Source organism: Alligator sinensis, unplaced genomic scaffold, assembly GCF_000455745.1.
Source record: "Alligator sinensis unplaced genomic scaffold, ASM45574v1 scaffold98_1, whole genome shotgun sequence".
NCBI lineage: Eukaryota > Metazoa > Chordata > Crocodylia > Alligatoridae > Alligator > Alligator sinensis.
In genome coordinates, this window is record NW_005842058.1 from 720,036 (window position 1) to 746,436 (window position 26,401).

The 26,401-nt window shown below is 49.2% G+C and overlaps 1 protein-coding gene across 2 annotated transcripts in view; it reads right to left on the reverse strand.

The window, feature by feature from the left end:
* GFRA2 (GDNF family receptor alpha 2) overlaps positions 1-26,401 on the reverse strand; it is an 81,166-nt gene that overhangs the window by 16,947 nt on the left and 37,818 nt on the right. For both annotated transcript variants that reach the window (XM_006022983.3, XM_006022984.3), the window contains one exon: positions 21,188-21,536. In XM_006022983.3, the coding sequence (XP_006023045.1) occupies positions 21,188-21,536 (349 nt within the window). The remainder of the gene's footprint in view (positions 1-21,187; positions 21,537-26,401) is intronic.

Genomic DNA, 26,401 nt, shown 5'->3' on the forward strand with positions numbered 1-26,401 from the left:
GCCAGTGCCTTCAGCACCCTCGGATGGAGCTCATCCGGGCCTGCCGACTTAAAGGCATCCAGTTCTTCCAAGTGCCTCTGCACCATCTCAGGGTCTACATATGGAAGTCTGGCGCCCTGCTGCTGCCTCTCTACAACCCCAGTGAGAGACTTGTCATGCCCCTCGCTTAGGAACACTGAGGCAAAGAACGCGTTGAGGAGTTCAGCCTTGTCCCCTCTGTCCATCACCAATTGTTTCTGCCCATTTAGCAGGGGTCCTATTCCTCCCTGGGCCTTCCTTTTACTCCCTATATATCTAAAAAACAATTTCTTGTTATCCTTTACTTGAGATGCCATCCTCAGCTCCATGGTAACCTTGGCCCGTCTAACTGCCTCCCTACAAGCATGAGCAGAGGAGGTATATTCGTCTTTGGTGATCTCTCCCTGTTTCCACTTTTTATGTGCTCCCCTTTTGGCCCTTAGGCTGCCCTGGATTTCTGCGGTCAGCCAGTTCCCAAGTGCCTCCCATTCCCACTCCCAGGAGACAAATCAAGTTTCTGATGGCACTTCCCTCTCCCAGGATTCGAGAGAAAGTCATGTCAATTCTCTTAAAGAACTGTGGCAAGTTCATCACCGAGTGTGCTAGAAATTTGTCACATTGCTCCCCAGGGCTTTACTCCTGGCTTGTAGCAGCCTCTAAGGCAAATGTTATTCTTTTCATAATACATGACAAGCCAGCTGGTAATCTTTCCATGATATCCAAGCCAGATGTCACTCTTTCTGTTATATACAATGAGTTTGCAGCCACTGGATAAGATGCTAACTGCCAGGAATAAACCTTACTGGAACCGGCCCACAGCTTCTCAGATTTCTGCCTTTAAGTGCCTTGGTAAAAGAGATGGAGCCAAGTCTATCTTAGCAAAAAAACAAAAGTCCGTGCCAAACTGCTGCTCACAGCTCCAAGCAGCAGGTGTGCCTGTCCAGTTCTTGCCTAGAAATTGGAGACCTGCTTTGGATTTAGCTTCCCTGGCAGCTGAGGTCAAATCAAATAAGAGAGGAAAGAGGGGAAAAATAAGAGAGAAAAAGAGAAAGAATGCAACAGCACAACTTGCCCACTGAGTTATTTTCCTGAAACTGCTCCAAGGAGAAAAGAACGAAAAAGGCTTAAAATATAGCCCAACCCAAGAGCTGGCTTTCAAAGTTAAAAATCTCTGATTTGTTTCCCTTTGATTAATTCATCTAGGAAATGTGCTTGCCTTCTGGATGAAAGGGCCGGGATGCAATGCAATTTGTCCTGGGCTTCCTGGAGATGGTTCCCTTGCAGCCTTTAAACAAGACCAGGCAAAACACTGGTGGGTTTGACTGTGTCTGGCTATTAGGAGAGCTCAAGTCACTGGCACCTGTTAGGAGAGGTGAGTAGAGCCAAGGTTTTAAAGAAGGAACCAGTGATTCCAAATTTCAATGCCCAGCTTGGGACACCTGAAAGGGGCCTGATTTTCTGAAGTGAAGAGGAGCACACACGCTGTGCAAGTCAGGCTCTTAAGACATCTCCAGTCAGGCACTCCTAGTAGCATGTCAGTGGGGCAGTCACCGCTTGCTAACAAAAGCCAAAAAGAATCAAAACTCGTGGAAAAGGTGATATCTTTTATTAAACCAACTGGATATATTTGCAAACAAATTATTTTAGTTATTTGCTAAAAAAGCCAGACACCCACACTCCAGGCCGAAAAGAAGAGAATCCTCCTAACTGCTCTTTCAACAGCGATGACTCCCATTGAATGGAGGTGAGTGCCTAATTGGGTGCTAATTGTTGCTAATGTGTCTGAAAAGGCCCCAGCCTGGCAGGGGCAATAACTCAAAGACCTCGCTGCTCAGACGAAGCAAGCAATATCGCAGGCTTGAATATTTCATACAGAAAATATCCCAAATGCAGAGATCACTCAAGGCACATTTTCACAGGCAATTTCCAGGGGCTGAGGAAAAAAAATGGCCTTAAGGGACAGCAGTATCTGAGCACTGCCTCCAAAACACCTCCCTCAGCAACACGGTACTTGTTCATGCAGCTGGAACATCATGCAACATTTGACGACGGCCAGAACCACCCGAAGATGTCAGGCAGCCACCATTACTTGCAGAAAGAGGGCACAGCCCCCATCCCTACCCAACAGCTTCCACACAGACTGGTCTACATACCATGCACAGTTATGAAGACAATCGCTAGAAGGGTTGGCCAAAGTTTGTAAATGCCTCATGCAGAAAAATCCCTCTGGCCATAAAGAGACTTTTTTTTTTTTTTTTTTTTTTGTAATAAAAAGAGAAGCCACTGGCGGGGTGATGCAGTTTTGCCAGAAAGCCATGGTAAAAAGGGGACAGAAAAAGGGGAAAGACTGTATGTACTTTTTAAAGTTCAAAATGCTATCTGAATTTCATACAGGAAAGCTTGTGAGAAAGAAGAGTTGGTTATCTGTGAGAACTGCATTTGAGTAGCTGGAGAGAGTGGAAAAATAGAGAGAAAGTCCACATTTGTAGGTGTTCCCTCCGGCAAAGTGAGCAAATATTTCAATGGGAAAAGTGATATGGAAAATTCACGTATTCCAGGAAGAGATTGGGCCAAAGTTTAAAGACCAAACTTAATGCTAAGGTGTGAAATACAAGGATATTCATCCTACTTTAAATGCAAACTTCAACTCAATGCTAGCTATAACTCCATGCCACAGCTTTTACAATAACACACACGCCATTTCACCAAATCTTTCCCATCATCATGGAAGCTAACAGAGACCAGAAGGCATGGACAGAGAAAGAAAAAAAAGATAGGAGGACCCCCGCCCCTCCCCACTCCTTTAAATTACAGGGCACACAGCTAAGCTTAGGAGCAGCAAATAGCCGTGTCGCTTATAATAAACTTATTTTTGGACAAATGATCTGAATGCATCAGAAAGTCAACAGACAGGTAGATACATATGGGGAAGGATGGAAAAGGCCTAGTATGTCTCATCTTTAAATCAGGAAAGGTATCCAGGTATTTTTAAGGACATTCCATTTTGATTCATCATGGATAAGTGCACTTGAAAGATTTTTTTTTTTTTAATTCTCTCGCCTATGTTCCAAACCTATTATTACTTGGTAAGAAAAGGAAAGAATTAAACGCACGCATCATTTGACTTTAATTGAAGGAATGTTCTATTTCATTGAACTGCTAACTAAGCTGAACAAGAGATTGTGTTTACATAAGCAAACCCTGAGTCAGTATAGACTTGCTGTCACATTAAGTCAATACTTATGAAGGTTCTCTATTTAATTATTCAGTGCGAATTGACTTATTATTGTGTTAAGAGTGTGGTTAGCCTTAAGCAAGGTAGCCACTGAGTTGAAAGATTTCTTTCAACTTGCTTTGAATGCTGATACGGTTTCAGCCGAAGAATCCGGGTCTCCTGTCATCTTCCTTATCCCTTCAGACTAGTGCAGCCACTTCTCTCCTGGAAAGAAGTCAGATCAGGGTGGGAGGAAAATGCAAGGCACCTGACATTTGCCTGTGTGCTCATCTCTACTCCCTCTCTCCATTAGAAGGCAACAGGCCCACCGTGCTCAATGCAGAAGGTAGGGACAGGATTGGGCATTTTTAAGGCACTTTTAGGTCAATCACCCACTCTTAGCTAAAAATATATTCCCTGGTCAAGCCTAATAGCTTACAGTAAAGTTCCTAGCTCCTTTCTCAAAAGTGGCTAGAGCTGGCCCCCTCTGAGAGACAGTATTGGGTCATATGGAGCTCAGCTCTGGTCAGGCCTGAGATTCCTCTGACCAGTTATTGAACCTCTGCCTCACCAATTCAGATGCAGCCTCAAGTGAAACACTACTATCTGAGAGCTAGGATGATGGGTCTTGGCCATTTTGTACCTGTTGTGCAGAGGGTTTTCCTTTCCAGTGCCACTTTTGCCATATGCACAAATAAAAATGGAATTTGGGCACCATCTGGAATGACATTGCTTTACTGAAACTCTGGGACTTCTTGTCTGAGAGACAGAGAGTAGTGTGCCTTCCTATGACATGTGGTCTCTTAAGAACTACAAGTCCCAGAGCTCCTTAGTTCATGCTGGCATTTTCTGAGCATTTGCAAAAGTCAACAGGGCAGCCAGCTGGCTGCAGGAGAGGAAACAAGCACAAGCAGAGACGTTGATCCCAGTAAGAGTGGGAGCAAGTAGTGAGGGTGAAGCAGACAATGACTTTTTTAATTTTAATGAAGATCAGAACCGGCAGCCCAGGGCCCAAGATGCTGAGCATTACTTCTCATTTGTGAGAAACTTATCTGAGATGTTACCTGCTATGGAAAACTATTCATCTGTTATAACACAAGCATTCCCTCATCTGCCCACGCAGAGCGACTGTTCAGTAGTGGGGGCTTAGTTTTGCAAGACAGAAGAGGAAAATGGTCAGATGTCAATTTGGAAATGCAGCGTTTGCTGAAGTTCAAGAAGCATGTTTAAATAGTTTCTGCTAGGCAACTGGGCAGTCTTCTTCTCATTTAAAATTATTTCAGTTCAATTTTGATTTTCAGACACTTTCATTATTTCTAATTCAGATGTATTTCAGATCCTTTTGTTACCTTTTGAGCAATAAAAATTGTAACAACAGAAACAGTCATGTGATCTGGATGCATAAAGTAAGAGAAACCAGGAACTCCCTTCTGCTGAGCTATGGGATGTCCAGAGGCCTATCTGAAAACTGTGGATTACGAACAGTGACCCAGTAAAACCCAGCCTCTGCCTGTCCAAACTGTGCCTTAGCAAGAAGTGTGCCGAGAAGGTGTCCCTCAGGAGGACTGGTTCCCATATAAAGGTATTCTGGTGTCCATCAAACCCAAAGGGAATTCCATGGACCTTGCCTTCCATGGATATATATATTTATTTTCCTTTCCAGGCAAGTATCTGCCAACTAAATGTCAGATAAGCCTCTTTCATTACATGGTTCAGTGAGTAAGCTGAGCTGCGCCTGTGCTGTTAATCATAGAAATGAGGGTGGAAGGGACCTCAGGAGGACACATCTAGTCCAACCCCCTGCTCAAAGCAGGACCAGCCCTGACTAGATCATCCCAGCCAAGGCTTTGTGAAGCCAAGTCTTAAAAACCTACAAGGATGGAGACTCTACCACCTCTTACCATATGTAGGGGGTAAAAAGAAGGTACCGGGTAATGTGGGGCCTCTGCAGGATACGCTTGAAAATCTGGTGGTCACACCAGACGACAAAGCTAACCTATTTAACAATTTCTTTGCCTCCATTTTTCTGAGCAGGGACCAGGTCATCCCCCGCACCGGGATCCCTGATGGTCCCAGGGGAGGTGCAGCCAGGCCCAGGGTCAGCGAGGACCTAGTCAGGGAACTTCTGGAGGGACTGGACGTGTTCAAATCAGCAGGTCCCGACGACCTTCACCCCAGAGCGCTGAGGGAATTGGCAGAGGTCATTGCAGGACCCCTGGCACGGCTTTACGAGCACTCGTGGTGCTCTGGCCAGGTGCCAGAGGACTGGAAAAGGGCCAATGTGGTCCCCATTTTCAAAAAAGGGAGAAAGGAGGACCCAGGAAATTATAGGCCTGTTAGTCTTACCTCAGTCCTGGGGAAGCTCTTTGAGAAAATTATCCAGGTGCACATATGCAAGGAGCAAGCAGGGGAGATTATGCTTAGGGGCAACCAACACGGGTTTATTCGAGGCAGGTCCTGTCAGACCAACCTGGTGGCCTTCTCTGACCAGGTCACAAAATCCTTGGATGCAGGTGTTGTGGTGGATTTAGTGTTTCTGGACTTTAGGAAGGCCTTTGACACTGCCTCTCACCCCATCCTCGTTAAAAAATTAGGAGATTGTGGTGTCAATGCCTACACAGTCAGATGGGTCGCCAATTGGCTGGAGGGCCGCACCCAGAGAGTGGTGGTGGACGGGTCATTTTCGACCTGGAGAGATGCGAGCAGTGGGGTCCCCCAGGGCTCGGTCCTTGGGACTGCACTGTTCAACATCTTCATCAGTGACTTGGACAAGGGGGTGAAAAGCACCTTGTTCAAATTCACAGACGACACTAAAATGTGGGGAGAAGTGGGCACACTAGAAGAGAGGGACAGGCTGCAATTGGATCTGGACAGGTTACGGGGGGTGGGCGGATGAGAATAAGATGGGATTCAATACTGACAAGTGCAAAGTACTGCACCTGGGAGGAAGAACCAGCAGCAGACCTACAGGCTGGGGAACTCCCTTCTCATCAGCACAGAGGCAGAAAAGGATCTTGGAGTCATTATAGGAAGGCTAACTGCACCTTGTTGTGCATCCACAGATGCATCTCAAGCAGGTCCAAGGAGGTGATCGTCCCCCTCTATGCGGCACCAGTCAGGCCGCAGTTGGAGTGCTGCATCCAGTACTGGGCGCCGCGCTTCAGGAGGGATGTGAACAACATGGAGAGGGTCCGGAGAAGGGCCACCCACATGATCAGGGGGCAACAGGGCAGGCCCTACGAGCAGAGGCTATGAGACCTGAACCTGTTCAGCCTCCGCAAGAGAAGGCTGAGAGGGGATCTGGTGGCCTTGTATAAACAGGCCAAGGGGAACCAGCAGGCTATGGGGGAGTCCCTGTTCCCCCGAGCACTACCAGGGGTAACAAGGAGTAATGGCCATAAGTTGACGGAGAGTAGATTCAGGCTAGATGTCAGGAGGCACTACTTCACAGTTAGGGCGGCTAGGACCTGGAACCAACTTCCAAGCGAAGTGGTGCTGGCTCCTACCCTGGGGGTCTTCAAAAGGAGGCTGGATAGACACCTTGCTGGGGTTGTTTGACCCCAGTACTCTTTCCTGCCACGGCAGGGGGTCGGACTTGATGATCTGCTCAGGTCCCTTCCAACCCTACCAACTATGAAACTCTCTGGGTAACTTGTTCAAGTGCTTCACCGCCCTCCTAGTGAGAGAGTATTTCCTCATATCCAACCTAAACTTCCCTTGCTACAACTTGAGCCCATTGCTCCTTGTTCTGTCATCTGCCACCACTGAGAACAGTCCAGCTCCAGTCTATTTGGAAACACCCTGCAGGGAGCTGAAGGCTACTGTTGAATCTCCTCTCAGTCTTCTCTTCTCCAGACTAAATAAGCCCAGTCCCCTCAGCCTTTCCTCTTAAGTCATGTCCCCCAGCCCCGAACCATTTTCACTGCCCTCTGCTAAACTCTTCCAATTTGTCCACAACCTTCCTGCAGTAGGGGTCCCAAAACTGGACAGAGGACTCCAGATGTCACCTCCCCAGTGCTGAATAGAGGGGAATTATTCACTGCCCCCTCGATCTGCTGGCAACGCTCCTACTAATGCAGCCCAGTATGCCTTTAGCTTGCTTCACAACTGTAACCCCCAGGTCCTTTTCTGCAGTGAGGTTAATCAAGGAAGCATCCATTATAAACATAATTTTGTCCCTAATAGCAGAGGATGTGAAGCTGGGAACATAAGTTAAAAAAACAGGTGTTTTTCCTGTCAGTGCCAGGCTCCTGTTCAGGACCAGTCCAACCCCCATGAACTCACAACCACCCTCTACTTTTGAATTCTGGGACCAAAACATCTCATATCTCCCTAAGTCAACTGAGGGGTTCTTCTAGGAGGAGAACATCATGTCCATGCCAAGCCAACAGCTCGGACGGTTAGCAAGTTAACCAAGTTCATGGAATTCGGTTTTTCTCCTAATACCATGGTACCCGGAAAGGAAGTTCCCACCCTGACTCAGCTTCCCGTAAATAAAATCCATAGAGGCAGAAGCTGCTGGGATCCAATCACTAGCACGTGCAGAACTAGGGTCATTAGTAGTAAATCAAAGACACTCCAACCTCACGGTAAGATCACCCCATCTGCTGCTCATAAACACTTCCTAAAAATAAATTGTGGCTAAGGGGTTGGGTAAGGATAAAGGAAACCTATGAACAACTCAACGCTGCCCTGCCTTTAGATGTTGTGGAAATGCAGCCTGCGGAGGATGGGAAATTCTTCAACACCAGCATCAGTGAAGCATATAGGACCAGATTATTTGTGGCCCTGACTTGCTGATGCAAGATGAAAAATACAGTCAGCTGCAGCTGCTGAAATCAGCTCTTTTTTTCTCCCTTTCCCCGTAGCTGAGGTTAGTGTTTTGCAAAAGGTTTTATATTCTGGGAGCTAAAACCTGTCTGTTGCAATCAGACAAAAAGCACAAGGAGTCTGTCAGAATCCTCAGCTGTGCTAGGGAAGGCTTCCCAGCACAAAGAGCCTCACAAATTGCAATGATCTAGGTCTGATTGCTCCCTTCTTTTCATGCTTAGGTGCTCAAACACAGGGAAAGGGCCAAGGTTTCAGAATGGGAGGGTCTCTTGGGAGCCATTCATAGGCACCATAGCATATCTGAGCAAGGGGTGGGAAGATTTCAAGGTAAGCCCCATAAAAGCTTCCATGCTTCATGTCCCAGGACCTCTCCTCCCCCATCCCAAAACCAACCATTAGGCTATAAGCAAGTGAGTTTAAATACAGCCAAACAGTGAAGAGGCAAAACCCTACTGCACTAAATAGCATCTGCTTAGGGAACAGGCTGAGAGCATCCAACTTAGCTCACCTGTGCTGAGACCAGCACTTGAAGCCAAGGGGCAAGAGGCTAGAGTCTGAAGTCTCCAGGCATGCCCAGGCCTTCCAGCTCTGCATTACTGGGAGCTCTACTGCAGAGTAAATAAGGACTTGAAGAGCAAGGGCTCACATGTCCTAGCAAAGTCAGGAAAGAAGTAACACAGAGTGATATGGGCTGAGCTACAGCAGCAGGGAAGGAAGATTGGGTGGGGAGAAAATCAGCAGAGGCATGCAATACCTTGAATCTGCTGCACCAGTACCGGAATGGCCATGGGAGAAAGAGATCAAACTTATAGGGAAAGGGGAAAGCTGGACTGGACAAGAGGGGAGGGGGCTATTCCAGATCTGCAATAACAGAGTGGCTGCAGGCAGGGAAGAACCCAACTGTGTTTGCAAAGCTGTGGTGGATCCAGGAGTGGAATAGCAGGGAGTGAGGCAGGTACATGCACGTACATAGGGTGGTGGGGCAAATCCACGGGCTCTGAAAGGGACACGGGAGGTTGGGAATTAGAGACATCAGCAGAGCAGCGGGTGCAGCCAGCTAGGGCTGGAAAAACAGGGTAGGCTGCACATCAAGGTTAAGGAGCTCTGACAGAGGGGAGCTGATTTCTTGAACCCTCTATCAGGCATGACAGCTCCCCTTCCAGATGTGAAGAGCCCAATCATAATGATCCCCGATAATCACCTTAGTAGGTGCTGGCAACAGGTCTTGCAAGAGATCCAAGGAAGGACTCAAAGATATGGTGGCACTAATAGGCCATTTGCTGTCACGTCAGTGTTTCTGTCCATTAGGTTTCTCACCTGCACCATACCCGAGAGGTCTACCTGGACTGCAAGCTCTTCAAAGCTAATCTGTGCAGTGCCTATCACCGTGGGGTCCCTCTCCCAGCGGGTCCTTAGGCGCAGCCGCAATCAGTGTGATCAATAACAATTATGAGTTGGGCACTTTGCATTTCAATAGGCATCTGCAGCTTGGAAAGGCAAATAACACGGAGGCACATGAACCTGCCTGGAACACGTGAACCTGCCTAGCACAGTCTAGTCAGAGACATGGAGGGTATGTGCAAGGCCACTGAACAAACACCAGCCCCGACGCCAGCTTCTCTGATTGAGGACACCTGACCCATCTCTATTGCCAGTGTTATAATGCAAGTAAATAAGGAGGTTTCAGTCCAGGCTTAGTAACAGGAGCCCTGGGACTTGTCTCACACACACGTGTTGCAGCAAATATTCAGTGCAATATGTGGATTCAGTGCTAGGAACCTACACACTATAGCTTGGCAGGGTGGTTCTGGCTTGGATGAAGGCAGTGGGAGGCTTCCTATTAGTTCCCTGGGCTTTGGGCTGAGCAGGAGTTAAATAAGAAGTCATCCTTTTATCTGGTATTTATCTTGGGCTGCACTTACTTCTTTCTCAGACTCAGGCAGGGACTCTTTGTGCTTAAAGCTTGTCTGACATTGCTCCTGACTTGACAGCTGGTCCAATAAGCGACACTATCAAACAAGACTTGCTTCAGAGTTGTGTAAAAGCACAACTAACACTCTCTCCCTCCAACCCAGCCTGAAAGGAGACAGGAAAAAACCCTATACTGAGGCTGGAGGAGAGGATTTCTTGCTGTTATAAGAATAGAGAAAGTATGAAATGGAGCTCCTCCTCTTCTATCCAAATCCCATTCCAAGTAGGCACAGAAGTCCTGGCCATGTTTCTATCCCCCATATTCTAGGTGCAGAAATCCTCTACCTGGGGGAAGTGCATCCCCAGCTAGATGACTGCAAAAAGTTTCTTCTGTACCAGTCGCAAGCCAGAGTGGATTTCCCTACCTCCCCAATGAATGGATAATGTTTATACCTTGGGGCAGGCAGAAGCCCACATCCAGGAATCTGTGCCTCCGCGGTATTGGTTTAGCTGTAGCATGGCAGCAAGGACAACATATGGAAGCACATGGCCAGTGCACGCCTGCTTCCCACCCACTGGCAAGCAGCAGAAGTAGAGAAGCCCGCTGGAGCTCTAGTGGGGAGTACAGCTGTGGAGTGCAATGAGGTCTGACAGGGAGCAGAGCCAAGCACCTGAGCAAGGCCTGTGTCAGCTGGCACGGGACTGGGCAGCCAGCTGCAGCTGGGCAGTTCCCCAAGCCATCATGAACTCCCTCCATTTGGCCCAAGCAGGGATGAAGCCCCCTCTACATTCCTGTCCTCTTCAGCAATTCTGCTGGCTCCTCTACAATTTGGATTTCCCCCTGCGTGACAGATGGCATCACTTGGCTGCTCTTTTGGCCTTGAGCAGCATGCAAAACCAGGTGCTTCCATGAGATAGAGCAGAAAAGGTCAATGTAGTGACCAGCCATGGATGTGATTCTCTTTTTGCTGACATACCACAGTGAGAAATCAGGAATGTGCCCACAAGCTATGAATTCACACCCACACGTACATTCTGGATGCCCGCTGTTGCTGAAGCAGTGCTGGGTACGCTTAGTGAGACACCTGGGTTGGTACCCTGTCTTGCACTACAGCTGATCCTGGGAAGTGCCAGCTCCTGTAATCTCCCACTAAAGTCTGCATGAGCCAAAGCTGCTTCACACTTCCTGGGATCAGGCCTGCCTTGTCTTTGCCTACAAAGTGATGCCCATCGCGCATCCCCTCACTGTGCCCGATTCAGAGAAGATGCTATAGCTACAGCTCTCGGTCAGAGGGTGCAGAATTTAGCTCAGGCTGTTGGAGTCCATGCTTTTAGCTACAGAAGGGCTGAGCAGTGACCAAGGTGGCTGGTTACAACTTTATGTATGGGGGACAGCAAGGTGGGAAGCGAGTGATGTTGGGTCAAGGGTGCAACTTGCCAATCCTTCCTCGCCTCTCCTGGACAGTCTGGAGCATCCCTAGAAAATCATGGGGGCTTCTGGGTAGCAGAAATCCAGCCCCAAAAAGGACTGGCATTCACAGAGCCTGGAGACCAGACATACAGTGCAAGTGGCGCTTTCATTTCCCTGCTTCCCCTGCTCTACCTGTGAGCTGGAGCCCTCCACGCTGGGATGCTGGCTGCTAGCTAAACTACCTCTATCTGAAGCATTCAGAAAATAGCTATCTACAGAACTGCTTTCAGCTGTAATGGAAAACTGATGGCTTTTATCTCCCCAACTTTATGACTATTGATGGGACGGAGGCTGGTGTTTGACGACCATTTAATAGCCGGCCCTATGCCGTCAGAGAGAGGCAGCAGAAAGCAATGAAACCTCCGGAATGATTGTCTGGCTGAAAATTTGCCACCGAAGTCCAGTAAACAAAGCAAAAGTCCTTCCAGCAGGAGGAGGCAATAGGGAAATCACAAACAGAAAAGATCTTCCAGCAATCATCCTCTGCGAGCAATACCATGCCAAGGTCATTCTCTGTCCCACAGGGCCAGCCCTCCTGCCTGCCCAAACTGCTGCCTAAAAGGGAAGAAATATTTTTCAGAACAAAGGAATCAGTCTACTGAATCCGAGCCGTGGTCTGTCTACTTCAGTATTGAGCATGGCCAACGCCATAGGGTGAGATGTGACAGTTCTCCTAAAGCGCCAGCTCCTGGATTCATGTGATAAGTGAAAATCTCAGCCATTAATTCAAAAATAAGTTACGTGCCTTTCTGGGTGCAAAGAAAAGCAGGAAAACAGAAATAGCAGTAAAACCTGAGAGGTACAGAAGCCAGAAGTCAAATGCAACAAGCCCCAAATGAGAGCAATGTAGAGGGCAGAAGCACCATGTCAGAGGATTTCAAGATTTAAGTTTGACTTCATTCCAAATTGGTGTGAAAACCATTTTTTTTTAAAAAGCATAGTTGCAGGAAGATCAATGTATCTTTCTTTATTTTTATTCTTTTTATTCTGTATTAGAGTATACCAAAAAAAATTTTTAAAAAATCAAAATGAACATTTACAAATTTTTTCAGCTGCAAAACCATCAAAAATAAGACATAGTGACTCTGTCAAAATTTCGCCCCTTTTCTTCTGAATGAAAACTGCTCCCCAAATGGACAGGCTGGGATTTCAAGTAACCTTCAGAGACCAAAGCAAGATGTCTTATGATAGTTTCCCTGACAAACTTCCCTCAGCACATATCATATTAAAAAATCCTTGGGAATTAACCCTACATCGCGATTTGTTCAAGGACCGACTCAGAGAGTGAATTCTTGTATCCAAGAAATAGTAAGAGCCAGTTAATTCAAAAAGGAAGTTGGCAAGCAGGGAGCAAGTATGGGATAGTCTGTCCGAGCACTGTCCAAGCTTCTTCCTTAACCCATTTATTAGCAGCTCAAACTCCAAAGGAAGAGGGTTTAAACCTCATCCAGCTGTTCTCCTGCCATATACATCAGTCCTTGCTCTGAATCTACTGCTGGCTGTTTTGTGAGGTTGCCCATCAGGCTGCTTGATCTCCCATGACCTCCACTTGCAGGTTTTAGAGTGGTAGTGGGATAAAATGAGGTACCTCTAGGATAACGCCCACCCCCCAGCACATGCTAAGGAAGAAAAGTATCTACTGGGAACCAACGGGTCTTTATGCTTAACACAGCCAGAGACCTCGACCAGAGTCACAACATCTGACTGGTCTGGTGGTCTCCCCTACCTACAGTCCTATCTATCCATACCATGTGTTAGCACATGGGAATCACTACCCAACCCAGGACTTCTCACAGGTAGCTCTGCATGTCTGTCCTGAACCTGTGCATTGTTATGCTGAGCTCTGCCCAGACACCTCAGTCCTAAACTGCAGGAGCTCCTGGGTCCCACATACACCTCTGGCTATACCCAGCAGCTCCAATCCTGAACCTCTGCCCAGCAGGGAATGGCTGGTATTCCTGGTGTAGAAACCTCCAGCCCACCCACACTGCAGGCAAACATTTGCTTTCTTTGTGCCAAGAGCTTTGAGTAGCTTCCACCGCGATCGCATGCAGCTGCTTTCTTGCTGACGGCTGTGCACCAAACCCTTGGAGAATACTCAGAAACTTTTTTGGTAGCAACAGTGGTGTCTGTAGCCAGCTTGCTGTCACAGCTTGTGTCTGTAAGCTAATCCTGTTTACTCCTTCCAATAGCACAGACTGTGTACATGCTCCATTGACTAATGCACAACTCTACTTTCTTCAGCACCACAGCAAGAAGCCTTTCACCATCACTGCCGCAACTCACAGGCATCAACCAAGATGATCCAAGTGTCCAAGTCACAAAAGCAACCACCCGAATGGATATCTTGCCCGACAGCATGGCCAAGGACTGAGCAGGCCACGGAATGGGAACTCCCTTCCCTTCCTGTAGGAAAGTCCTGCAAGCCTGGATTGAATTTTGCCTCGTCTCTGCCCACGCAGTATTGTCTCCTGCAAACCCGGCAGCATGGTCTGATGCAAAGCCCACTGAAGCCAAAGGGAGTCTTTCCACTGACTTCAACAGCCCTCCTGTTTTTGGAGCCCAAGCCCACTGGTTTTGGGAGCCCAAGCACACACTGTGCAAAGGGCCGTGGTTTTCTGAACCTGGGTGCTCAGCTTGGTCTGAAAATGTGGCAAGCTGGACACTTTAAAAAGATCATTTTAGAAACATCTTCCCCAGCCCTCACTTCACCAGAACCAACACAGCTGTCCCTGCCAATTGTGCTCTCCAGCACCATGCTCATGGGACATCTGTTGTTTCCCTTGCGAATGGCCCGCATCCAACTGCACTGGAACAAGCACTGCATCCAGCCCTTCTCCATCTCCTGTGCTTATATGAACAGCATCATCACTCTGTTGCTAGTACAAGCAGCTTGGGTTTTTTTCCCCTTTGGTTTGTCAGGGTTATTTTCCTACACCAACCACTGTGAGATAACAGCAGAAATCTCTGCTTAAAGGGTCTCCAATTACAGTCTGTGTTGCTTTCCATTAGCAGTGAAGTTGGAGGCTTAATTACCTCCCATTCCAACACACAAGCTTTATCTCTTCTCCCGTCACTCCAAGGTACCATTGCAGCTTGCTGATTTGTTTCGCAGTTCAATCAACACTCCTGGTCCCATGTAAAGATAAGGGAGAGGAGCATCATTCAGCGATGTAGGACCGATAAGGTACCTGCACATAACACATTCTTAAAGGTCCTGTCAATTGACTCAAGCCTACAAAATTGACCCTCACCTTCAACAGTTACTCATGAGTTACAGCAGGCAGTGACTAGTTGTGTCATCATTACTAGGTCTCAGCATCCAGCTGGGAGAAGGTCTGTGGGTGCTGAGCTCAATTGAAAATCTCACTGCAAATGTCACAGCGAGCACAGAGCTGCTCTGCCAGCATGCCCTGCCTAAGGCCCAGGATGATGCATTCGATATTATGGGAAGGTTTTCACACATAGCATCCCAGCTGCCACACCAAGCCCCTGATGCAGCAATACTGCATGGATCGCTAGGGAAGGGCTGCTAGCAATGGCTGGGAGGTGGAGGAGTTCTGTTCTGAGATGGAGCTGGCCACCAAGCCAGGCTCACTAGCCCTGGGACCAAACCTGAGCAGCTTGCTCTGCGAGACCCCCAGGCTTTCCTGTTGTGATGCTGATGAGAAATGCAGCAAGGACAGCTTCCAGGTTCCCACATCACTTCCATCTCAAGCTGGAAGGAGACAGGTGAAGCAGACTTCAACAGTGGGGCCAATGCCTCATTCCAGGGTGAAGGTAGTTTAAGGGATGTGGACTCCATCTACCCCATTCCTAACAAGAGCCAGGTTTGCATGGGGTGCCATCTCATTACCAGCTGGGCAATCAAGAGCTGAGCTTTCGACTGCTTGCTGACATTTATCAGACAGCGCCTCCCGCCTGCAAGGCTTACGAGGTGGTTTTGAAATTGGAGCTAGCGCTATTTAACAGGTTGGTCTGCCTGGTTCGGTCATGTGTGATCATGGTGGGTGCTGGCCCAAGCAGTGAGAAGTCTTGTGCATCCCAGACTCCATCACACTTGGAGCTGCCTGCATGCCACCTACCATCTGGCACTTTCTAAACTCCAGAGACAGGAGCCCCTTAATGCAGGGCAAACCCCAGTAACCTAGATATTTGCAAGCTGGAGCGTGCAGTGTTAGAAAAAACCTATAAGCAAGCACCAGTGGCCTTGGCATGGGTTGCCAATCTGTGGGACTAGAATCTAGGTGAGCAGAGATTGAGTTTGTGTGGGTTCAGCATGGCATGCACTGTCAAGGGAGACAAAACGGGCATCGAACTCTGTGCTGCCCAGTGTTAGCATGCCCTACACCACCCTAGGAAGGGCAAGTGATATCACTCAACTAGCAGGGACCTAATCAGGGCAGTTCCCGTCAATTCTTGGATACATACAATCAGTTCAGCAACCAACAGGGTAGAGCCTGCCACAGCCAAAGAGCTAACCCCTCTGGAAATGGAGACACGAGCCAGCATAAACTGCAGCCTTTCCAGCTGCTGCGCGAGAGAGGGCAGGGGGCTGGACTCTTGTGGGAAATGCAGGCTTCCAGTCCATCTGAAGGGACAGCACTGCAACTAGATGACAAACGGACAGGCAGCTAGGTAGACAGACAGACAAAGTCAAGTAGACAGGGTAGTGAGAGACTCAGATGTGCCAAGACAAATCTGGCTCTAACGAGGTTTGCCCTTGGCTTTTTACCATCAGTTGAGATTTTCATCTCTCTGATCTCAGGTGACACTTCCTCCAGACCCCAATGTGACTGAAGTGCAGGCTCTCAGACGTCTGTCCCCTGCCCCTTCACACACAGATTCAAGCTCTATCAACTAGACCAGTGGTTCTCAACCTTTTCAGACTCAAGGCACCCCTCAGAAAATGCTAGCTCTAGGTTTTCACTCTTTTGTTGACCACAGAAAAGTAACAGAGCAGTTTTTCTGTTGCGAAGAACTCAGCAAGACCCCAAAACTATGGATTGCTATTTGAAACCTCTGAGTCTATCTTGTGAATCATGGTTGCAAACCTAACAGTGCAAACTGGGTGGCAATCCATGGCACCTCTGAAAGGATCCCAAGGCACCCCAAGGTTGCAAACCATTCAATTAGACTGACCCCCAATGTTTGACATCCCAGAACACCATCTTCTGCAAAATGCCGCTGTAACTGTTAGCGAAAGCTACCAGTCACTCTGGCGTGTGTGTACTCCAAGGGGCCCCTAGGCCATTCATCCCTCTCCAACATACTTCAGCTACACCCACAAATGCATCAGACTGCCCCACTCCCTGGACAACCTTAGGAAAACCTTCTTCACAGTGACCAGACTGTGGAATAAGCTCCCTCCAGAGATGGTGCAATTGCCTAGCCTGGAGATCTTCAAGAGGAGACTAGATGGTCACCTTGCTGGGGTCACTTGACCCCAGTTGTCTTTCCTGCCTAGTGCAGGGGACTGGACCCGATGATCTTGTGAGGTCCCTTCCAGCCTCACAATCTATGAATCCCAACACACCGCTCACCCTAACTGGTATATAATGTACACATACATGGCTGACAAATGCACAACTCACATGCACACAAATCTTTCTCGAGGAGAGATCAAAGAGGCAGGATTTGCTTTCTTTCAGACCTCCTTGTCCAAGTCGCACCTGGCTGTATATTCATGCCACCTTTTACCCAGAAACCTCTGTGCCTCCATCAGCAATTTCAATGGAAAAGCTGGCAAGGGTTTGCAGAGCACAGGAACTGCATAGCTGCACTCCATGAGCAGGGAGACATCACTATGCTGTTGCTTGGCTCTGTGGGGCCTGGCTGAGCTGGCCTGGGACCGTGCCTTCATCTTAGCTCTGGCTTTCCACCACAACACCAGCACTCACAACACCGAGGACTCTTCAACTCCCAAAGTCCTCAGCAAATGTTAAGAACAACCAACCCTGAAAGAATCACCCTCAACAGAAGCAGGCTATAGACTTTTAAAACAAAACCCTCACCCCCAAGCACGGTGGAGTCTTTTTGCTTCAGAAAGGCAAAAATGCCAGAGACCCCATAATATCCACCAGGGATTGGCAATTACTCTGTTTCATATGGAAGATACCCCAATACCATGGTGATGGGCAGTGGTATATAAAACCCTAAGGTAACTAAGCTTTTACCTTTAGGGTTCAAGCTTGAAGCTGGTTGAGGGCAAAGATACTAAGAGCACTACATCACCTCTGAAGGCAAGGGAATACGTGCTGCCAAAACCACAGCGGAAACCTTCACTCAGATCTACAATGGAGGAGCCATCAAGACAGGACCGGTGAGAGCTAGCAGAGCTGTCAGGGCTCGGGAGTGAAAGAGCAGGACTTTCACTGCAGATCAGAGATGCTGGACAAAGATACAAGTATACACAAAGCTCATGCATGCAAACACACAGTGCAGTCTCCACACATGCTCAGCCAAAGCATCTGCTAGAGCCATTTCCATTCCCAATGCTGGGAATCAAATCTCCTGTTTAGCTCTCAGGGCGGCAGCTAAAGAGAAAATTCTTCTCTTGCTGCTTCTGCCAGCTTCCCCAGAGGGAAGGCTCAGTGGAGGGGCTGGGCAGCACCTGGCTCCAGACAAGTCTCTACTCTTAAAGAGATTTACAGCTGCAAACACAAGGAGGTCAAGTTTGCTGCCCAAGTGTGTCTATCCTGGAGTGCAAAAAATGCCAGGGCAGGGCCACACTGGCTGCCACAGGCACCTCGGATCCACGACTCCTTCCCAAGCCAGGACCTGTAGCCCAAGACAAGTACCATCCTAAAACCATGGCAGATTTATAGTCAGGGTAGAAGTCTGGCATAATGTGCCCATAGAATTAGGGAAGAGGACTGGAAAGTGTGCATGTGCGGTCTAACAGAGCAGAGGAGTATGGGTAGTCAGGACTCCTGGGTGCTATAAAAGGTCGACTTTGCCACCCTTGAACTTTCATACAACTCAAAGTGCTCCACGGGCCATCATCACAGCTCAGGGCACCCTATAAGACAGGTGCTTAGCATCATCATCTATAGACATGGAAAAAAATTTAAAAAAGAGTGATTCAAGTCAAACTTTCCAAAATGTAGCTTCTACAGGCTACAGGACCCGAGTCCTGGCCTCCCACTCTACGCTTCACTTCTTTTCCAGCATTAGGAAGAGAAACCCAAAGCCGTGACTCAGTGCCATCATCGATGCCCCTTTTTTTGCCAGGAACATATTTCAAAGTTAAACAACACAGGAAAATATCACACACTTTCCCACATCGGTGCGGCTCTCTCCTCTTCCCGCCTCAACTTCATTTCATGCTGGAATGGGCCTATAATTAATGCTCTGAAGCTCTATATTCTCTCAGGCATTCTCTCAACACTTTCCTAATGCAGGTTATTTCCCTCCCAGAGTCGGATGCATCCAGAGCGTTTAATGTCTGAGCAAGCGTCAGACTCGCATACCTGCTGACGGAAAGCTGCCATTAATTTGGCCGCCTCGCAGAGCCAACCTGAAATCTTTTATTCATAGACATTGGCTTATTGTATTACTTTTTGATAAAAAGCCACATTGAGAAGTTTCAAACGCATTCATTTGCCATGAGAAGAGGAGTGGAGATGGTTTTATTTATTCTTTCTGGCACTCGCCTCTGGAAGCCGACACCACCTCAATAGGGAACGGACACACCTCCAATATTAAACGAGTTCTTTATGGGCCTGATTTGCCTCTGCGGAGGGCAACGGGAGATTTTGCCGTTTGAATAATAAGGTTCATAACGGAGCAAAATCCTGATCCCCCTTGACTGACTTCGCAGGGAAAGCAATTGACTTCACTGATAGAGACAACTCAGGCTTGGAGGTTTAAAGTGACCCAAGGGACAGATCTATCTGTGGGACTTCAACGGCCCCATCAGCAAAGTGTCTGAGCACCTCTCACTCTTTAATGTATTCGTCCTCCCCGTACTCCTCCGAAGGAAAACATTGCTGAGGTTCACATTTCCCTGATGGGGAACTGGGATACAGAGGGCTAAAGTGACTTCTTCAGGGCACATTGCAGAGAGCTATTCTCTGCCCCACCTATGCCCTAAGCACTGAGCTGTCTTTTGTCTCTCAGCACCCATCTCCCAATGAAGGTCAGAGCTCCATGAGGCCCCAGTCTGCCCAGGACAATGCAGAAGGTAAGAGCCTTGGTATTAGTATAACAGCAAGCCAATGAGACCAAGGCCCCCTGTGCTGGGGATTAAACACACGTGTAAGGAATAGCTTCACTGCAGTTAGAAGTGGGCCAGCAGCTCCTGCAGACCTACCCCAGTGGGCTTTAAACCTGAGACTGGGAGCAGTATAACTGCCACAAGATGAGGCAGTCTACAGCAAAAGCAGCCTTTGAAAGCTTGTTGAAGTCCAGCCCAACCAGGCAGTTGGTTCAATACAAGATATCATCCTCAAGAACCCTTGCTTCTCCTCCATTTCCCGGACCATCATGGCTGTAACGTCACCCCAACACCACCAAAGCTTTCACAGGATTTTCTCCCCCTTCTCGGTCAAAATCAAATGCAACATTATCCATGCACCAGAGTGTTTCCACTAGTTCCCCCAGCTTCGTCAGAAACAAAAAGGTATTCATCACGCAGCGGTAGGAAGGAATCAATATGGTAGATGGAACAATCTGAGCAGCTGAACCTCCACACCCAAGACATGACTTTCACAGACAAAACACCTCTTTCTCTCTCTCCAAGTCTACATGCAGGTAGGAGAGCTCTTCTCCAGGCTCCAAAGCAAGAGGAGCATGAACACAGTCCAAAGACCAAGGTATATTGGCACGTGCAGTGTCCAGAGTCTACAGGCAGGAAGCCAGCTTATCCTGGTGCTCATATCCAGGTAGTGGCCATGCTCACCTCAGCCACTCTCACCTCCAGGACAAGGAATTGAATGCGAGTGCTGCAGGCACCCTGCTGCCCACCAGCATAGCAGCTCAAGTCCTTTGCTAAGTCGCAGGCTTCTCCCAAGGAACAGGAGAGCTACTTAATCCACCTGCAAGGTGCTAGCCATGAAACATGACAGCACGAGACCATCACTAGCACAACAATGACAACTGTCTCACTTGCTATAGGTGCAAATCAACACAGCGCTACAAGTCCTGAAGCTGGACCCCCCCATCCCACTGCATACCAGATCTCCATAGTCCCTGAAGTCTGTGGAGGTGCAAAGCAGGTCACACCAGTGCAGAATCTGATGCAATTATTTCCACACCTGAAGAAGAGCTGACTAGCCAAACACTTCACAGAGCCAGAGGGTCCAAATGGCTGGTGACAAGACAAGGCCAGCAGCCAGCCAGCCCCAGGTCAGAGTACAAGAGAAGCCATTGACATGCACACAGGAGAGCAGCAGTAGGAGACTCTGGCAACCAAAGAGGGCTTCAAACTAACTGTAGCATCACAGCATTTGGGCAGCTCAACCCCATCTTGCCTCCAAATGACATCAGGACACAATACTGGGATTTTACCAGGGCTCCCTCCCCAACTACAGCACAGCATCCCCTCTGCCCACTCATCACCTGGGCTGGGAGGGAAGGAGGAACTGGGAACAGGGGAAGAGACTCCCCTTTACTGCCCCCCGCCCCCCTCCCCCCCAGCCCTCCCAGCTGCCAGGAGGACCTGGGAGGGACCCAGGTTTGGTGAAAAGCTAGGCAAGGAGCTGGCATCGATGGTGTGACAGCTGGGGCAGGGTAGCCCTTACCGGCAGAGATGGTCCGTCCGGCACATGTTCCGCAGGTCCAGGCAGTTGGGCTTCTCCTTGTCCTCGTAGGAGCAGGAGGGGACGATGGTTTGCCGGCGGCGCTCAGCACAGGCCTGGTCCTTGCAGGAGCAGAAGAGCAGGCGGTAGGTGTACTCGCTGGGCACACGGTCAAAGAACTGGCGCAGGGCCTTGTGGCACTTGCGGCGGTTGCAGCGCTCGGTGGCCGAGATCTCCTTGCTGCAGGTGGAGATGTAGCCAGAGCGCAGCCGCTTGCAGTTGTCGTTCAGGTTGCAGGCTTTGGCTGCATCGAGGCAGTGGTTACTTTTGGAGTTGGTGGCGGGATCCATTCCTGCCCAAGAGAGGGAGACAGGGTTACAATCACAGAGTCACAGAAGATGAGGGCTGGAAGGGACTTCAGGAGATCACATCTAGTCTAACCCCCTGTTCCAAGCAGGACCAACCCCAACTAGATCATCCCAACCAGGGTTTTGTCAAACCGAGTCTTAAAAGCCTCCAAGGATGGAGACTCCACAACCTCTCTGGGTAACCTGTGCTTTACTACCCTCCTAGGCAGAAAAATTTTCCTAATATCAAACCTCAACTTCCTTGTTGCAACTTGAGCCCATTGCTCCTTGTTCTGTCATCTGCCACCGCCGAGAACAGTCCAGCTCCATCCCCTTTGCAACCATCCTGCAGGGAGTTGAAGGCTGCTATCAAATCCTCCCATAGTCTTCTCTTCTCCAAATTAAATAACCCCAGCTCCCTCAGCGTTTCCTCATAAGTCATGTTCCCCAGTCCCCTCACCATTTTTGTTGCCCTCTCTCCAATGTGTCCACATCCTTTCTGTAGTGAGGGGCCAAACTGGACACAAGACTCCAGATGTGGCCTCACCAGCGCCAAATAGAGGGGAATAATGACTTCCCTCAATCTGCTGACAACACTCCTACTAATGCAGCCCAGTGTGCTGTCAACCTTGGTAACCAGGGCACATTGTTGGTTTATATTCAGCTTATTGTCCTCTGTAACCCCCAGGTTCTTTTTTTTGCAGACCTGCTGATTAGCCAGTCAATCCCCAGCCTGTACCAGTACATGGGATTGTTCCGTCTTAAGTGCAGGACTTTGCCATGGTCCTTATTGAACCTCATGAGATTTCTTTTGGTCCAACGACAAGTAGAGGACAAATGTGGAAGAATCAGAATAGCACCGCAGTCTAATTCATGCTTAGGCCTCAGGCCTCTCTGCTTTGCCAAGGCATGATGACTTTGTGAGCTCCCTCCCAGCCCTTCTTTCCTATGATCCTAGGAATAGGGCATTGCACAAACAAGAATCAAGCCCCAAGAACAGCAACCTGGGCCTGGGGTGTCTTGCATAGAGCACAGATTTCCAAGGGCACTCAGAAGCCAGTGGTGCCCAGAGAAGGAAGTGGAAGCCAAGCAGCAGAACTAGCTCCCAGGCCCACCAGCCCTTGTAGACCTCACTACCCATTCACCAGCATGAGGCCTGACTGCGTGCACAGAGCTTGGGCAAAGTGGAGCACCAACCATCTGAGAGAAGGGTTGGCCGAGCATGGTAGCAAGCCACCTAGAGCTGGGGCTGCCTACCCCATGCCTGGAGTCCACGTGTTCTCTGCCTGGACATAGGGGAATAGCTGCAGAGTTTGCAAACCAGAAGGCTGAGGAAAGGTTGAGGGCATGAGCAATTAGGAAAATGCAGTATCCACTGAAGCACAGGATGCTGCTCCTCTCCATCCACCTGCTGCAAACTTTGCCCTGAGAATGCAGAGCTGGATCAGCTTCTGCCTCGAGGGATTTTTCTATGGGGTGCAAGCACTCAACATCCTTTCATGCCATACCCAAAGTTTGGCTCCTTTGCATCAGAGTCAGAAAGCATGAGCACTGTCCTCCCTCCCTCCCACACACGAACACATGGGAGTCTGGAGCCGATTCACCTCTTCAGCTCCTGCTTAGCAGGCCCCAAATCCACCACTCTGCCTATGGTTGATGGGTGTAGCTACAATCAGGACTGGGTCTGCACTGACCCAAAAATGCATGGTTCCCTGAAAGTCTGCCCAGATTAGGGGTCCTCATCTGGCATGCAAGCAGTTAACCCAAACCAGACAAGAAATGGCAATGGGATCAAGTAATATTCAGTGCCTGACTGAGGTCATGAATTTGCAATATATTTGTAGTCAATTATTCAATGAATATACATTAATTATTCACCAGGCTCTGGAGAAGAGCAGCCCACAACAGTGTACAAGGGCCAAGCCAGGGAACGCTTCTCCTTTGATTCTCCAAGGAGCCTGGTAACCTCTACCCCTGTGTCTTCTCGTCCTTTGGTCCCAAGGCAGCTCCCCCAGCACAGAGGCTTCTGCAGTGGGCTAAGCCAACGTTGGCATTATCAGCACAGCAGCCCCTGTAAATATGTATGCAATGTGCTTCCAAGAAGAACTTCCCACCTCCCTGCATGTCTAACTGTGCCAAGAACAGGGCCACGTGTGGCCTGGCAGTGACAGGGAGAAGGGGGTTAAGTGGAGACTGCTGATGGTGAAGAGGAAACTGTGGCCTGCCAAGTGCACAGCTGGATGCCCTGCATCTGCGCCTGGAATCCCAGCAATCAGCAAAACTGGGAGAGGGCGGGGGGAACACACATCACGCAGAAGGAGCAAACGTGGAAATTTTTGTCAAAGTGATGAATTGCCCTTGGAGAGCCAGGTGCTATTTTAAAGTCACCTGACTGTACCAGTAATTTCTTCCCTAATTGCCCCTCCCCAGTTAACCAGCCAGGATCCTGGATTCTTCCATTATTCTCCGGTTTCCCCTGGCAGAGACAAATGGCAGCATCAAAGAGGGTTTCCTAACAGAAATATTTGCAGAGCCCTAGCAATTAGCAAATGGCAAGCAGCTGCCTAGGTAAAAGCCTCCCTCTCTGGTTTCCACCCCATCTTATTTTGTTCCACTGCTGCTGGCAGTCCCCACTACCAGCTCCCTACAGTCAGCCCTCTATACCACAGCACCTGCTCAGAGAAGCAGGGAACGGGAGCATCCATGGAGCCCTCTCTCTGACTATAAGCATTTCAGGCATCATAGACAGAAGCCCAGCCTGTTACCCAGCTTTCCAGTGTCTTTCCCTGTAGCAACCTCCGCTGGAAGAGGCTGAAACCAGAGTGGCTGAGAGCTTCCCTAATCCCCAGGCTGAGCTCCTGGGATTGCCTTGGGTTGAGCGATGCTACATTTGGTACAACCGTCATTCTCGCTCGCAGCCAGCACTGCTCCGCATGACGCACTGCATTTGAAAATGCAGTGTGTGAAAAATAGCTGTTGACCTCCACCCAAACACATGTGCATCCCATTACTGATCCCACACCATTCCCCTGGCATGGCTTTTGGAAAGGCCTCTGAAGATATTGAGGCAATATTACATATTAAGGCAACATACATCCTTGGAAAACTACAGCTCAGGGTACAAGAGCAAACTCAAAGACCCACTCCCCCTTCCCAAACAACATGCTTGTAATTTGGCAACTTCTTCATATGCCACGGTGATGATATAGTGGGGTCAGGGCGTTGTAGTTGTGATGGTCCAGAAAATATGCAAGAGGCAAGGGTTCCTGGGGGATAACTTTTATGGGACCAAATGTATTAGAAAAGATGCTAGGCAAGCACCCTTTTTCAGGTCTTGCACAGTGCTGGAAGACAGGCAGCCAGCCAGAAATGGAGGTCTCACTCCATCTCCTAGACCCTCCTTTTTAACATGTCCAACAGACTAAACCTTGCATCCAGGATCTGTTTTGTACTGGGGCACAAGCCCAGCTGGGTACCAGCCTCGGGATGTCATTTGGAAGAGCTGAGACGCATCAGTCTCTCTCCTCAAAGCCCCATAAATGGTTAACGAGAGTGGAACGCGATGGCTTTCCAACATGCCGGCATCAGCGTGAGATCTATGCAAAGTGCCAGCTTATTGTATAATCCTTATGAGCACCCACTCCTGCCCTACCCGAGACCTGCAGGGACCTGGATGCATTTTAATAGAGCTGATGCTTGAAAGAGCGCAGTTTCTGGGGAGCTCATTAATAAGGTACAAGCATTAACATTTCATGAGGTGGAAAGGAGCTGGGATCTGAGGAGGTGGGGCTTTCAGAGGGAGCCCTGGGGGAAAGTAGTGCAAACAGTCCGTACCCTTTACCCTTCCTCATGGCATGGATGGGACTCATGTAGTACCAGAGAGCACTGAGCTCAGGTGGGGACCCCCCCCCCAGCATTGGAGTAACAATCCTAGTGACAAGGGTAGGGAGAGCACGGGAGGCAGCTAATGGGAAGGCAGTTGCGCAAATGGAGGAGGAAAGGACCGAGACTCTACAACAAGGACATCAAAGCCTCCTGCCCACAGAAGGGGCTGGTACAACTAGCCTCCTCTGCAGCCCTCTCCTACACACAGCTCTACTGATGCCTGTTGTTCTTCCCTCGTAGCACCCAGGGCTAGTCCTGTCCAAGGCTCCCCACTTTGCTGCTGCCTGCAACGAGGCCTCGCTGTCATTCCAGCCTTGGCCTCTCTGGAGCAGAGATGGCTAGTTACTTATGACAGGTCAAGCATTGGGTGTTACCGATTCAGATGACAAGGGACCAGAGGAAGGCAGGACGTGCAGCAGAGATGCCAAGAAGCATCAGACCCTGGAAGTCCCAGCCTCTCCGCATTGCCTCCTAAGGTATTGCAGGAGCTCCCAATCAGGTCAGCCAGGCCACGGCTAGCAAGCGTTTTGTGTACATCACCTCCCTCTTTGCTTACACAGCCCCTTTATGAAAGGGAAGTAATCCCACTGCTATCCCCACAGGCAATTAACACTGCTCTGGCTCAGCTTTGTTATCGACAAACAACAGTAACAGCTCATTTGCTTCAATCGCTTGGGCTTCCGGTCAGGGCGGGGGGGGGGGGGGGGGGGGCCCAGGGGGGGAGGGTTCCCTCATTACAGTTATGCATGCAAGGGCAGAGTGAGGAAGCTCAGTCAGGTGGAAGGGAGGAGTTGACAGTAGCCACTGCATGAAACTCTGGCCTCTGCCACCCATAAAGGACATTGGAGGCAAAAGGATTTGGGTGTGGAATAGAGGGGACCTGCTGCCCAAGACGTGAAAGAGGGAGGCGCCAGCAAGACGGCATAGGGGAGTAGAGGGAAAGGCAAGGCAGGGTTTGGAGATTGCCAGGGCCAATGAGGGAGGG